Raw genomic sequence first — 12618 nt, forward strand, 5'->3', positions numbered from 1 at the left:
AAACCTGTTCAGTTCCTCAGCCATTTCCTCATCTCCCATTATTAAATCTCCCTTCTCATCCTCTAAAGGACCAATATTTACCTTAGCCACTCTTTTTTGTTTTATGTATTTGTAGAAACTTTTACTATCTGTTTTTATATTCTGAGCAAGTTTACTCTCATAATCTATCTTACTCTTCTTTATAGCTTTTTTAGTAGCTTTCTGTTGCCCCCTAAAGATTTCCCAGTCCTCTAGTCTCCCACTGATCTTTGCTACTTTGTATGTTTTTTCCTTCAATTTGATACTCTCCCTTATTTCCTTAGATATCCACGGTCGATTTTCCCTCTTTTTACCGTCCTTCCATTTTGTTGGTATAAACCTTTGCTGGGCACTGAAAAATCACTTGGAAGGTTCTCCACTGTTCCTCAACTGTTTCACCATAAAGTCTTTGCTCCCAGTCTACCTTAGCTAGTTCTTCTCTCATCCCATTGTAATCTCCTTTGTTTAAGCATAAAACACTCATGCTTGATTTTACCTTCTCACCCTCCATCTGTATTTTAAATTCCACCATATTGTGATCGCTCCTTCCGAGAGGATCCCTAACTATGAGATCCTGAATCAATCCTGTCTCATTACACAGGACCAGATCTAGGACCGCTTGTTCCCTCGTAGGTTCCATTACATACTGTTCGAGGAAACTATCGCGGATACATTCTATAAACTCCTCCTCAAGGCTGCATGACCGACCTGGTTAAACCAATCAACATGTAGATTAAAATCCCCCATGATAACTGCTGTACCATTTCTGCATGCATCTGTTATTTCTTTGTTTATTGCCTGCCCCACCATAATGTTACTATTTGGTGGCCTATAGATTACTCCTATCAGTGACTTTTTCGCCTTACTATTCCTGATTTCCACCCAAATGGATTCAACCTTATCCTCCATAGCACCGATGTCATCCCTTACTGTTGCCCGGATGTCATCCTTAAATAACAGAGCTACACCACCTCCCTTACCATCCACTCTGTCCTTCCGAAAAGTTTGATACCCTCGGATATTTAACTCCCAGTCGTGACCATCCTTTAACCATGTTTCAGTAATGGCCACTAAATCATAGTCATTCACGATGATTTGCGCCATCAACTCATTTACCTTAATCCGAATACTACGAGCATTCAGGTAAAGTACACTTATGTTGGCTTTTTTACCTCTGTTCTTAATCTTAACAACTCGATCAGTAACCTCTCCTAAGTTATATTTCCTCTTAACCTTTCTCCTAATTTTCCTTGTCGTCGAACCCATATCTTCCTGTAACAACCTGCCGCGTCGCTTACCATTAATATTTTCACTTCCCGTTTTATTTCTTTTAGTATTCCTGGTCCTATTCACTGAGCTCCCCTCAGTCACTGTACCTTGTACTGTCGCCCTTTTTGATTTTTGACTATGGCTTCTCTGCCTTACACTTTCCCCCTTACTGCCTTTTATTTCTGACCCTGTTTTACTACCTTCCAACTTCCTGCATTGGTTCCCATCCCCCTGCCACATTAGTTTAAACTCTCCCCAACAGCTCTAGCAAACACCCCCCCCGCAGGACATCGGTTCCAGTCCTGCCCAGGTGCAGACCGTCCGGTTTGTACTGGTCCCACCTCCCCCAGAATCGGTTCCAATGTCCCAGGAATTTGAATCCCTCCCTGTTGCACCATCTCTCGAGCCACGTATTCATCCTCTCTATCCTGACATTCCTACTCTGACTAGCTCGTGACACTGGTAGCAATCCTGAGATTACTACCTTTGAGGTCCTACATTTTAGTTTAATTCCTAGCTCCCTAAATTCAGCTTGTAGGACCTCGTCCCGTTTTTTACCTATATCGTTGGTGCCTATGTGCACGACAGCTGGCTGTTCACCCTCCCCCCCCCCCCCCCCCCCCACCCCCCCAGAATGTCCTGCAGCCGCTCCGAGACATCCTTGACCCTTGCACCAGGCAGGCAACATACCATCCTGGAGTCTCGATTGCGTCCGCAGAACCGCCTGTCTATTCCCCTTACAATTGATCAAAGGATATGGAGGGGAAAGCGGGATTAAGCTATTGAGTTGAATGACAAGCCATGATCATAATGAATGGCAGAGTAGGCGGGCAGGGGTAAATGGCCTCTTCCTGCTCCTATTTTCTATGCTTTTTTGTAATCCCTTCCTACACTAAGAGGAGGTGAATGGCTTCTCCCCAGTGTGAACTCGCTGATGTTTCCGCAGGACGGATGAATCAATGAATCCCTTCCCACACTGAGAGCAGGTGACTGGCCTCTCCCCAGTGTGAATTCGCTGATGTTTCTGCAAGGCGGGTGAATCAATGAATCCCTTTCCGCACTGAGAGCAGATGAATGTCCTCTCCCCAGTGTGAATTCGCTGATGTTTCAGCAGAGCGGATGAAGCTCTGAATCTGTGCCCACACTGAGAGCAGGTGAATGGCTTCTCCCCTGTGTGAACTCGCTGGTGTGTCTGGAGACTGGATGACTGAGTGAATCCCTGCCCACAGTGAGAGCAGGTGAAAGGGCGCTCACCAGTGTGAACTCGCTGATGCTTCCGCAGGTTGGATAAATCATGGAATCCCTTCCCACACGGAGAGCAGGTGAATGGCATCTCCCCAGTGTGAATCCGCTGGAGTTTCCGCAGGGTGGATGAAGAAATGAATCCCTTTCCACACTGAGAGCAGATGAATGGCCTCTCCCCAGTGTGAATTCGCTGATGTTTCTGCAGGGCAGATGAATCAATGAATCCTTTCCCACACTGAGGGCAGGTGAATGGCCTCTCCCCAGTGTGACTGCGTTGATGAACCTTCAGCTCATATGGGGACCTGTATCCCTTCCCACAGTCCCCACATTTCCATGGTTTCTCCATGTTTTGGGTCTCCTCGTGTCTATCCAGATTGGACAGTCACTGGAAGCCTTGTCTATACACAGAACACGTGCAGTCTCTCCTCACTGAATGGTGTGATGTTTTTTCAGGCTGTGTAATAGTTGATGCTCTTTTCAGTAATTTCACTGGAAATCTCTCACTCGGGTGTGTGTTGTGTGGGTCTCGGTGCTTTTCCAGTCACACTGATGTTTCCTCAGTTAGTTCACTGGAACTCTCTCACTCGGGTGTGTGTTGTTTGGGTCTCGGTGCTTTTCCAATCACATGCACGTTTAAAATCTTTTGAAGCCGACAGATCGGACAAACATTTCTCCTTCTTGCCGATGATATCCAGAGCCCGATGATATTCAAATCAGAAGGAATCGAGTGAATTTGTCACATCGAGACGTGATGTTTGAGATTTGTCTATAATTCCTCCTCTTCCAATATCCTTTAAAAACAATTTACAAAAGTCATCAGTTAGTACAGTTTAGAAATTCAGAATGGACAATTCTATTTCAATGGACATTATTTACTCTATTGTTCTCGAAAAGCTGTAAATCTCCATCCCACACAATCTCCCTCCATTCTCACTCTGCTGTATCTAATATTCAGCCTCCCAATTCTCCTGAAGGTGCTGATTCATGTTGATTGATAGATCAGCTCATTGCTTCCTGTCCAAGACACAGAGATTAGAATAGGAGCAAGAGTAGACCATTCGGCCCACTGAGTCTGCTCAACCATTCAATGAGATCCTTGGCCGATCTACCTCAGCACCATTTTCCCCACACGGTCCCCATATCCCTCGATATCTTCAATATCTAGAAACCTGTTAATATTTGTCTTGAACATACCTGATGACTGAGGCTCCACATTCCTCTGGGGTAGAGAATTCCAAAGCTTCACCACATCCACAAGTGAAGAAATCCCTCCTCATCTCAGCTTTCTCTCTATTTTCGCCTGTTCCCCATAACCTTAACTCCATTGTTAATAAAATATCTGTCAAACTTGTGCTTCAATATATTCAATGACCCCCAGATACAACTGGTCCCTGTGGAAGAGAAATCCAAAGACTAACAACCCTCTGAGGGAAGAGATGACTGGAAATCTATAATGTAGCTACAGTCTTATATTACAAGACAAGAAATAATAATACATTTACTTTATTACAAACTAAATAATATATCTAATCTGGACCATGCAACAACACTTGCGATATCTCTGTCCATTATTAATTTAATTGCCCTGAAAAGTCAGCCATCTCCTGGGGAACCCACCCCTTTAATTGTGAACATTAGGAAAGAGACAATCTTTTTTGAAATAGATTTAGAGTAACCAATTATTTTTTTTTTGCAATTAAGGTGCAATTTAGCGTGGCCAATCCACCTACTCTGCACATCTTTGGGTTGTGGAGCTGAGACCCATGCAGACACAGGGAGAATGTGCAAACTCCACACGGACAGTGACTCAGGGCCGGGATCGAAGCCGGTAAGGCGCTGTGAGGCAGCAGTGCTAAGCACCGTGCTTTTAGTCAGTCAAATAAATGCGTCAACCGGTTAAGGCAATGTTTTTCAAACTTTTTTTCCGGGGACCCATTTTTGTCAACCGGCCAATCTTCGTGACCCACGCCGGCCAACCTTCGCGACCCACCATTTTCTCTTACCTTGTTTGCTGCTGACAAAATGAAGGATTCGCAATCGTGTCCAAAGCCCGTGATGTCAATGTTCAGGGGGCAAGACCTGCTCGCTGCCTCCCTTCTAGAATACATCAAATTTTTTTTTCAATCTTCTGCGTCTCTGATTGTGCAAATTCGCTGGCAACAGCTAGCTCTTTGTTGTTTTTTTTGGGGGGGAGGGGTTTATTTGATAAAGTTTAACAGGAAAAAAATGCAGAAACTGAAAATGTTTTCATCCTCTAGAAATTGGAGTTTCACCACATTGTTTTTTGAAGAATAAAGGGATTAAGGGTTATGGTGTTCGGGCCGGAAAGTGGAGCCGAGTCCACAAAAGATCAGCCATGATCTCATTGAATGGTGGAGCAGGCTGGAGGGGCCAGATGGCCTACTCCTGCTCCTAGTTCTTATGTTCTTATTTCACCTAAACATTACAATTAAAAATGCTAAAAAATAAAAGATACTTAAAAATCAATCAATTAATTGATAAAGGTTCCAAATACGACCTGCAGGCACTTTGTTTTGGAATGTTTAAAAATCAAGATTAAAAACGCTGACATTCTTGGTTGAAGTTACAGCTGCGGTGAAACCATCGTTGGATCACTCGCCATTCTTGAGTAAGAGACTTCCACTTCATCAGCATCAAAGTTCAGAAAGCAACCAATCACATCATTCTCCCCAAACTTTTTGCAGCCGGCTTTTAACAATGCCGGCTGCGAACGGCCTTCAAAAGGCTGCGACTAGACTTAAAAAAATGCGGCCGCACTGCGCCTGCGTGCCCCGCTCATCGGTGCGTAAAACTCATGTGCAAGACGCTGAGCATGCGCACCGGTGAGCGAGCACGCATGCGCAGTGCGGCCACATGGTTTTTATATGTTTGTGGCCATTTTGAAGGCCGCTTGCAGCCGGCATTATTAAAAGTCAGCTGCTGCGGCTGTTGCGCACGGATTTGCGCGTTCGGGAGCGCCACGACGGATGGCTCCATGACCCTCCCGATACCTGCCCACAACCCACCCGCGGGTCGGGCCCCCGACTTTGACAATGCCTGTGTTAAGGAGATGGGTGGGAGGAGTTGGAAACACTTTGTGGAGCCGTGAACCTTCACGTAAATATTTTTTCTACCAATTCAGGGGCAATTTAGCGTGGCTCCAGTTTGGGCTCAAATCATCAATGAGGACTCTGATCTCTGGGAAGGAAGGAAACCCTGGGAGGTGGGTGGGAGGATTCACAAACACCGACTGGAGGCCCTAAACCCCCAATAAGGCCCATTGGTTTTATTGTCAGTCTGCAGACAGGAGCTGGAGAACTGAACCCAGGCAGAGGAGAGGGAGGGAGAAAACTGGGAGTGGAGGAAAGAAATGGTGCAGATGGTGAGATGGGTTTGGATTTCAGCCCAGGGAGGAGGGAGAGTGTGTGGGACTGGGATTTACAGCTTTGGGGGAACAAGAGAGGAAACAATGGTACATTGAAACAAGAATTGTCTGTTCAGAATTTCTATCTGGACTGACAGTGATGACTTTTTTTTTTTAAATTTGAAAAAAATTACATTTAGAGGACCCAATTATTTTTTTTCCCCAATTAAAGAGTAATTTTAGCGTGGCCAATTCACCTACCCGGCACATATTTTTGGATTGTGGGGGCCAGACCCACGCAGACATGGGGAGAATGTGCAAACTCCATACGGACAGTGACCCAGAACCGGGATCAAACCCGGGTTCTCGGTTAACCACTGAGTCACCGTGCCTGCCCCTAATGATGTCTTTTGTAAACTCCTTTTACAGGATATTACAAGGGGAGAATTTACAGATGGATACTCAAATCAAACTTCACAAAGGGCAGCACGGTAGCATTGTGGATAGCACAATTGCTTCACAGCTCCAGGGTCCCAGGTTCGATTCCGGCTTGGGTCACTGTCTGTGCGGAGTCCGCACATCCTCCCCGTGTGTGCGTGGGTTTCCTCCGGGTGCTCCGGTTTCCTCCCACAGTCCAAAGATGTGCAGGTAGGTGGATGAGCCATGATAAATTGCCCTTAGTGTCCAAAATTGCCCTTAGTGTTGGGTTGGGTTACTGGGTTATGGGGATAGGGTGGCGGTGTTGACCTTGGGTAGGGTGCTCTTTCCAAGAGCCGGTGCAGACTCGATGGGCCGAATGGCCTCCTTCTGCACTGTAAATTCTATGGTAATCTATGATACTCAAGATTTAACAGAGTCACTCCATTCATCAGGACCTGAATATCATTGGCCTATGAATGTGGAAGAAGAAATGTTTGTCTGTTCTGTCCGTAGGAAAAGGTATCAAGAACAGTGTGACTGAAAAAACCCCGAAACACACACGACTCGCATGAGAGTGTTCCAGTGAACTGACTGTGGAAAGAGCTTTAACCAGTTACACAGTCTGAAAAATACATCACATCATTCACAGCGGGGAGAGACTGTACACATGTTCTCTGTGGGGACAAGACATAAACTGATCGTCAAATGTGGAAAGGGACAAGGACACCAGCAGCATGCTGAAACCATGGAATTGTGGAGACTGTGGGAAGGGATTCAGATCCCCATGTGAGCTGGAGATTCATCACCGTAGTCACACCGGTAACAGACCATTCAGCTCTTCTGAGTGTGGGAAGGGAGTCCCTCAGTGAGGATTTAACAGGATGTGGGAGCCAAGCTGGTGAGGAAGCGAGTGGCTTTTAATAAGGTTCAGGCTGCTCTGTGTAGGAAAGGAGTTTGATTCGGGGGGTATACCCGGCATAGCTGCGGCTACATAGGAGTCTAAAGACTACCATTTTGAGACACTGGAGGAGGTGAATGCCTTCATTGTAAAGCATGGACTGGAGTCCAGTTATCTGTATTGGACAAGATCTACGTTTCCTGTGGGGTGGGATGGGTGTTGTGCTATCCTCTATATAGTTTTTGGTATTTTCTGATAAAATCTGTTTAAGGATGAAGTGAGATTTTCTTTATGAAGCACAATGTAGATATATAGGGCGGGATTCGCCACCCCCACGCCGAAGTGGCCGCGCCGTCATGAACGCCGTCGAGGTTCACGACGGCGCGGAACGGCCCCGGTCACGACGGATTCATGCCCTGACAATGGGCCAGTATCGGGGCCGCGTCATCTACCCGCGCGAGGCCTTGTCGCCCGCGTAAAAGCGGCGCCGATTAGATGACACGACCGGCGCCGCATAACGGACGTCATCCGCGCATGCGCGGGTTGGCCGGCGCCAACCCGCGCAGGCGTGGTTGCCGTCCTGTCCAAATCCACCCTGCAAGAAGATGGGGGACGGATCTTGCGGGGCGGCGGAAGGAAGGAGATCCTCCTTCAGAGAGGATGGCCAGACGATCGGTGGGCACCGATCGTGGGCCGCCCCACATTCCAGGTGAAGCCTGGTGCAGGATCCCCCCTCGCCCCCCACAGGCCGCCCCCCCAGCGTTCACGCACCGCCCACGACTGTAGCGACCAGGTGTGGATGGCGCCGGGGGGAACCTGCCGTTTTGGCCTGGCCGCTCGGCCCATCCAGGCCTCAGAATCGGGGGCTGTCGGAGAATCGCCATTTTCGGTGTCTCCGGCGATTCTCCGGCCTGCGAAACCCAACTGGCCCGTTCCCGCCGCTTGGGAGAATCGCGGGAGGGCGTCGGACCGGCGTCCCCGGAAATTTCGCCGCCCCAGGCGATTCTCCCAACAGGTGTGGGAGTGGAGAATCGCACCCATAGGGTTGGGGAGGGAGACGGGTGAGCTGACAGATGACTAAAGAACTGTTTTTGTTTTACTCTGAGTGTATGGATACGTCTGTGGCGGCCATCTTGGGTGGACTCTTGGCCTGTACATTTTGAAGATTTACTGGATAGTCCCTCATGGCTGATTCCGTGATGGGGGGATGGGGAGAACCCTGATTCAGCTGGTCACCTGGAACGTAAGGGGATTGGGTGGACCTGTGAAGAGGTGGAGGGTTTTCGCTCACCGAAAGAATCTAAGAATCTAAATGCTGCTGTGGTGTTCTTGCAGGAGACTCACTTGCGGGTTGGAGATCAGACCAGACTGTGGAGGGGTGAGCCAAGTGTTTCACTCGGGCTTTGACGAAGGGCTCAAGGTGCTGCAATTATTTTGTTTCATAAATTTAGAGTACCCAATTCATTTTTTCAAATTAAGGGGCAATTTATCGTGGCCAATTCACCTACCCCGTACATCTTTGGGTTGTGGGGATGAAACCCACACAAACACGGGGAGAATGTGCAAACTCCACAGGCAGTGACCCACGGCCAGGATCGAACCTGGGACCTCGGCTCCGTGATGAAGCAGTGCTAACCATTGCACCACCGTGCTGCCCGCGAGGTGCTGCAATTCTATTCGATAAACAGGTCCCGCTTTCGGTCACTAAGATCATTGTGGACAGTAATGGGAGATACGTGGTGGTCAGTGGGTCATTGCCCCTAACTGGGACAATGTGTCATTTGCAAAATAATTGTTGGGACTCATCCCAGACCTGGATACAAATCAATTGATTCTTGGAGCAAGTCTGCATTGCGTACTGGATCCTAAAATGGACTGGTCCAAGCCCATTCAACTGCTACAAAAACAGGAAAAGGGAATGAAACCGGACGGATCACCCGGCAGTGACCCAGGCACCGGAAACGACAACAGCGAACCCAGCAAAAGATAAAGAAAAGCTGTTCATTAGCAGATTGTAAAAGGATTATGGGACACAGATTTATGATTGTGAGCAAGATCTAAAGAGAAGATTTTACGCAGTGAGTGGTAATGACCTGAACTCAATGCTTACACACAAAGGTCGATAATCTCCAGGTCCTGGCAACTCGAACAGTGGTGCTAGAATTTGATGTGAGGATTGGTTGTGAGTTTTCTGTCTGCGAGTCCCTTTCTAATTCCCTGTGAAAGAAGTTTACAAAGGCATTACTGTCGGTCCAGAAATGAACTTCAGGAAAGATAAACATTTCTCCTGGTTTGAATTTGCTGTGTGTAAATCCTCCCCTACTAATCCCCTGTAAAAGGAGTTTCCAAAATTAATCACCATCAGTCCAGGATAGAAATTCACCATATTCTCCCCTCCTGCTCCCCGGTCCAGGATGACCGCTCATGCCCCCCGCTGCACACTGACCCTCTTGTCATCAGCAGTCCCTCGATTTGAGGGTGTTGTCTACTCAGGGTTGGGAGTTTCTGCCCTGGGTCATCATGTGACTGAACAGAGCCGCAGAGCTTTGGACACATGGGACAGGATGTCCAATGAATCATAGAATCTACAGTGCAGAAGGAAACCATTCGGCCCATCGAGTCTGCTCCTGCATTACCTGATCTGGCCAACTCACTGAAATGTGGTTAATTCTGAATTGCCCAGCAAGCCACTCAGTTTAAGGGCAATTAGGAATGGGCAACCCAGCTGGTTTGCCCGTGACACTCACATCCCATAAAGAATAGAGAAAATCAAAGGGCTGTTTCCAGCGCCGGTTTCAAAGGAATCAGTACTGGGCCCTTCACTCCTGGTGACATCACTGATTTGAAAGTAAATGTAGGAACATGAATAAGAAGTTTACCTGTGACACAAAAATGATGAAACACTTGATAGTGAGGAAGAAAGCTGGAGGCAAAACAAGGCAAAGGATTTCATGATAAATGACAGGACAGGACTAGTTAGGCCAGAGAGAGATTTCTGTGCACAGGAAGATTGCACCAGAGAGAGCACAGAGGGGATTTAACAACATCAGCCAGAAATTAACAATGCTTGCGCAGAGGAAAGTTTGGACAAACTGGGCCTGTTTTCTTTGGAACTGAAATGTCTGAAGGGAAACCAAAATGAAATTTTCAAAAGCAGCCTGGTCGGTAGAGCCTGGGAGTCGTAATCCCAGGGCCGTGGGTTCAAGACCCACGTTGAGCGCTTCAGCTTCTTTAATCTGAGAACATTGAGCTCAACTGTTTTATGGGCGGCACGGTAGCACAGTGGTTAGCACTGTTGCTTCACAGCGCCAAGGTACCGGGATTAATTCCCACTTGGGACACTGTCTGTGCGGAGCGTGCACGTTCTCCAGTGTCTGTATGGGTTTCCTCCCACAAGTCCCGAAAGACGTGCTTGTTAGGTGAATTGGACATTCTGAATATATATATATATAAGTATATATAAATGATTTGGAGGAAAATGTAACTGGTCTGATTAGTAAGTTTGCAGACGACACAAAGGTTGGTGGAATTGCGGATAGCGATGAGGACTGTCAGAGGATACAGCAGGATTTAGATTGTTTGGAGACATGGGCGGAGAGATGGCAGATGGAGTTTAATCCGGAAAAATGTGAGGTAATGCATTTTGGAAAGTCTAATGCAGGTAGGGAATATACAGTGAATGGTAGAACCCTCAAGAGTATTGAAAGTCAAAGAGATCTAGGAGTACAGGTCCACAGGTCACTGAAAGGGGCAACACAGGTGGAGAAGGTAGTCAAGAAGGCATATGGCATGCTTGCCTTCATTGCCCGGGGCATTGAGTATAAGAATTGGCAAGTCATGTTGCAGCTGTATAGAACCTTAGTTAGGCCACACTTGGAGTATAGTGTTCAATTCTGGTCGCCTACACTACCAGAAGGATGTAGAGGCTTTAGAGAGGGTGCAGAAGAGATTTACCAGAATGTTGCCTGGTATGGAGGGCATTAGCTATGAGGAGCGGTTGAATAAACTTGCTTTGTTCTCACTGGACCGAAAGAGGTTGAGGGGCGACTGATAGAGGTCTACAAAATTATGAGGGGCATAGACAGAGTGGATAGTCAGAGGCTTTTCCCTGGGGTAGAGGGGTCAATTACTAGGGGGCATAGGTTTAAGGTGAGAGGGGCAAGGTTTAGAGTAGATACACGAGGCAAGTTTTTTACGCAGAGGGTAGTGGGTGCCTGGAACTCGCTACCGGAGGAGGTGGTGGAAGCAGGGACGATAGTGACATTTAAGGGTCATCTTGACAAATACATGAATAGGATGGGAATAGAGGGATAAAGACCCAGGTAGTGTAGAAGATTGTAGTTTAGTCGGGCAGCATGGTCGGCACGGGCTTGGAGGGCCAAAGGGCCTGTTCCTGTGCTGTACATTTCTTTGTTCTAATACTCTCTCTGTGCCCAAATAGGTGCCAGAGTGTTACTACTGGGGGATTTTCACAGTAACTTCATTGCAGTGTTAATGTCAGCCTACTTGTGACAACAATAAAGATTATTCTCAATGTATAAAATTCTGGGGGATCATGGTGGCACACTGGTTGTGTGCCTGCGTGCTGGGGACCCGGGTTCGATCCTGGCCCCGGGTCACAGTCTGTAAGGAGTTTGCACATTCTCCCATTGTGTGGGTTTCTGTGCAGGGTAGGTGGCTTGGCCAAATTAAATTGCCCCTTGATTGGGAAAAATATCTAAATTTACATTTTTTAAATTTCTGAGGGATCTATATAGCTTGGATCGGAAGGTCCTATTCCCTTTGGTTGAGGGATACATATAAAAGGGGGCAGAGATTTAGGGAAGGACTAGGAGGTTTAGAGGATGGTGAGGATCTGTAACATGCTGCCGGAAATGATGGCAGAAACCCTCATAACATTTAAAAAGTATTTAGATTTACATCAATTCAGATGTCTCTTAAAAAGCTACAGACCATAATCTGGAAATTGGGATGAGACCGAATACCTACTTTGTAGCCACGGTGAGCTGAATGAAATGCAATAGGAACAACAAACTTGAATAAAATCCAGGATAGTAACTCTCACTACTAACAAGGTCAGCAGTTTGCCCAGTTTAGCTGCCAAGTATGCTAATGTGGTAATTTTAAAATGTACCTGCATACATAAGAGTACAACAGCAAATTATTTAACTTCTCCAATGTGATCGGTGTAATTAGTCTCAAATTTAACCCGGAATGGTCATTTACATTTTCCCAGTCATTCTTGATATCTGAAATCTTTGTCCTCAGACAGAACAGAAAAACCATTTTAACTCCCAATGATATTCAGGTCCTGGTGAATGGAGTAACTCTGTCAGATGATGATGTTATGTTTGGTTTGAAATTCCCGTTAGTAAATCCTCCTCTTTCTAAAGGAGCTTCCAAA

At 46.8% G+C, this 12618-nt stretch overlaps 1 protein-coding gene across 3 annotated transcripts; it reads right to left on the minus strand.

The window, feature by feature from the left end:
• Positions 1-1982: 1982 nt before the first annotated feature.
• On the minus strand, positions 1983-9428 carry LOC140421441 (uncharacterized). 3 transcript variants are annotated; one of them, XM_072506162.1, is made up of 2 exons: positions 9325-9428; positions 1983-3323 (listed from the first exon to the last, which is right to left on the minus strand). In XM_072506162.1, exon 2 carries the CDS (start codon positions 2876-2878, stop codon positions 2180-2182), a length of 699 nt encoding a protein of 232 aa, XP_072362263.1. In that variant the 5' UTR covers positions 2879-3323; positions 9325-9428; the 3' UTR covers positions 1983-2179. The 3 variants fall into 3 exon arrangements, 2 of the variants coding, with proteins under 2 accessions (XP_072362263.1, XP_072362262.1); XM_072506161.1 differs by lacking the exon at positions 9325-9428 and adding an exon at positions 4536-5302; XR_011946777.1 differs by lacking the exons at positions 1983-3323; positions 9325-9428 and adding exons at positions 3330-3923; positions 4536-5315.
• Between the last annotated feature and the right edge of the window lie 3190 nt (positions 9429-12618).

This window comes from Scyliorhinus torazame, chromosome 5 (genome assembly GCF_047496885.1).
Source record: "Scyliorhinus torazame isolate Kashiwa2021f chromosome 5, sScyTor2.1, whole genome shotgun sequence".
NCBI classification, from domain to species: Eukaryota; Metazoa; Chordata; class Chondrichthyes; order Carcharhiniformes; family Scyliorhinidae; genus Scyliorhinus; species Scyliorhinus torazame.

Coding starts and splice junctions, on each gene's coding strand:
- LOC140421441 (XM_072506162.1), bottom strand. CDS start 2,878: ATGGAGAAACCATGGAAATGTGGGGACTGTGGGAAGGGATACAGGTCC.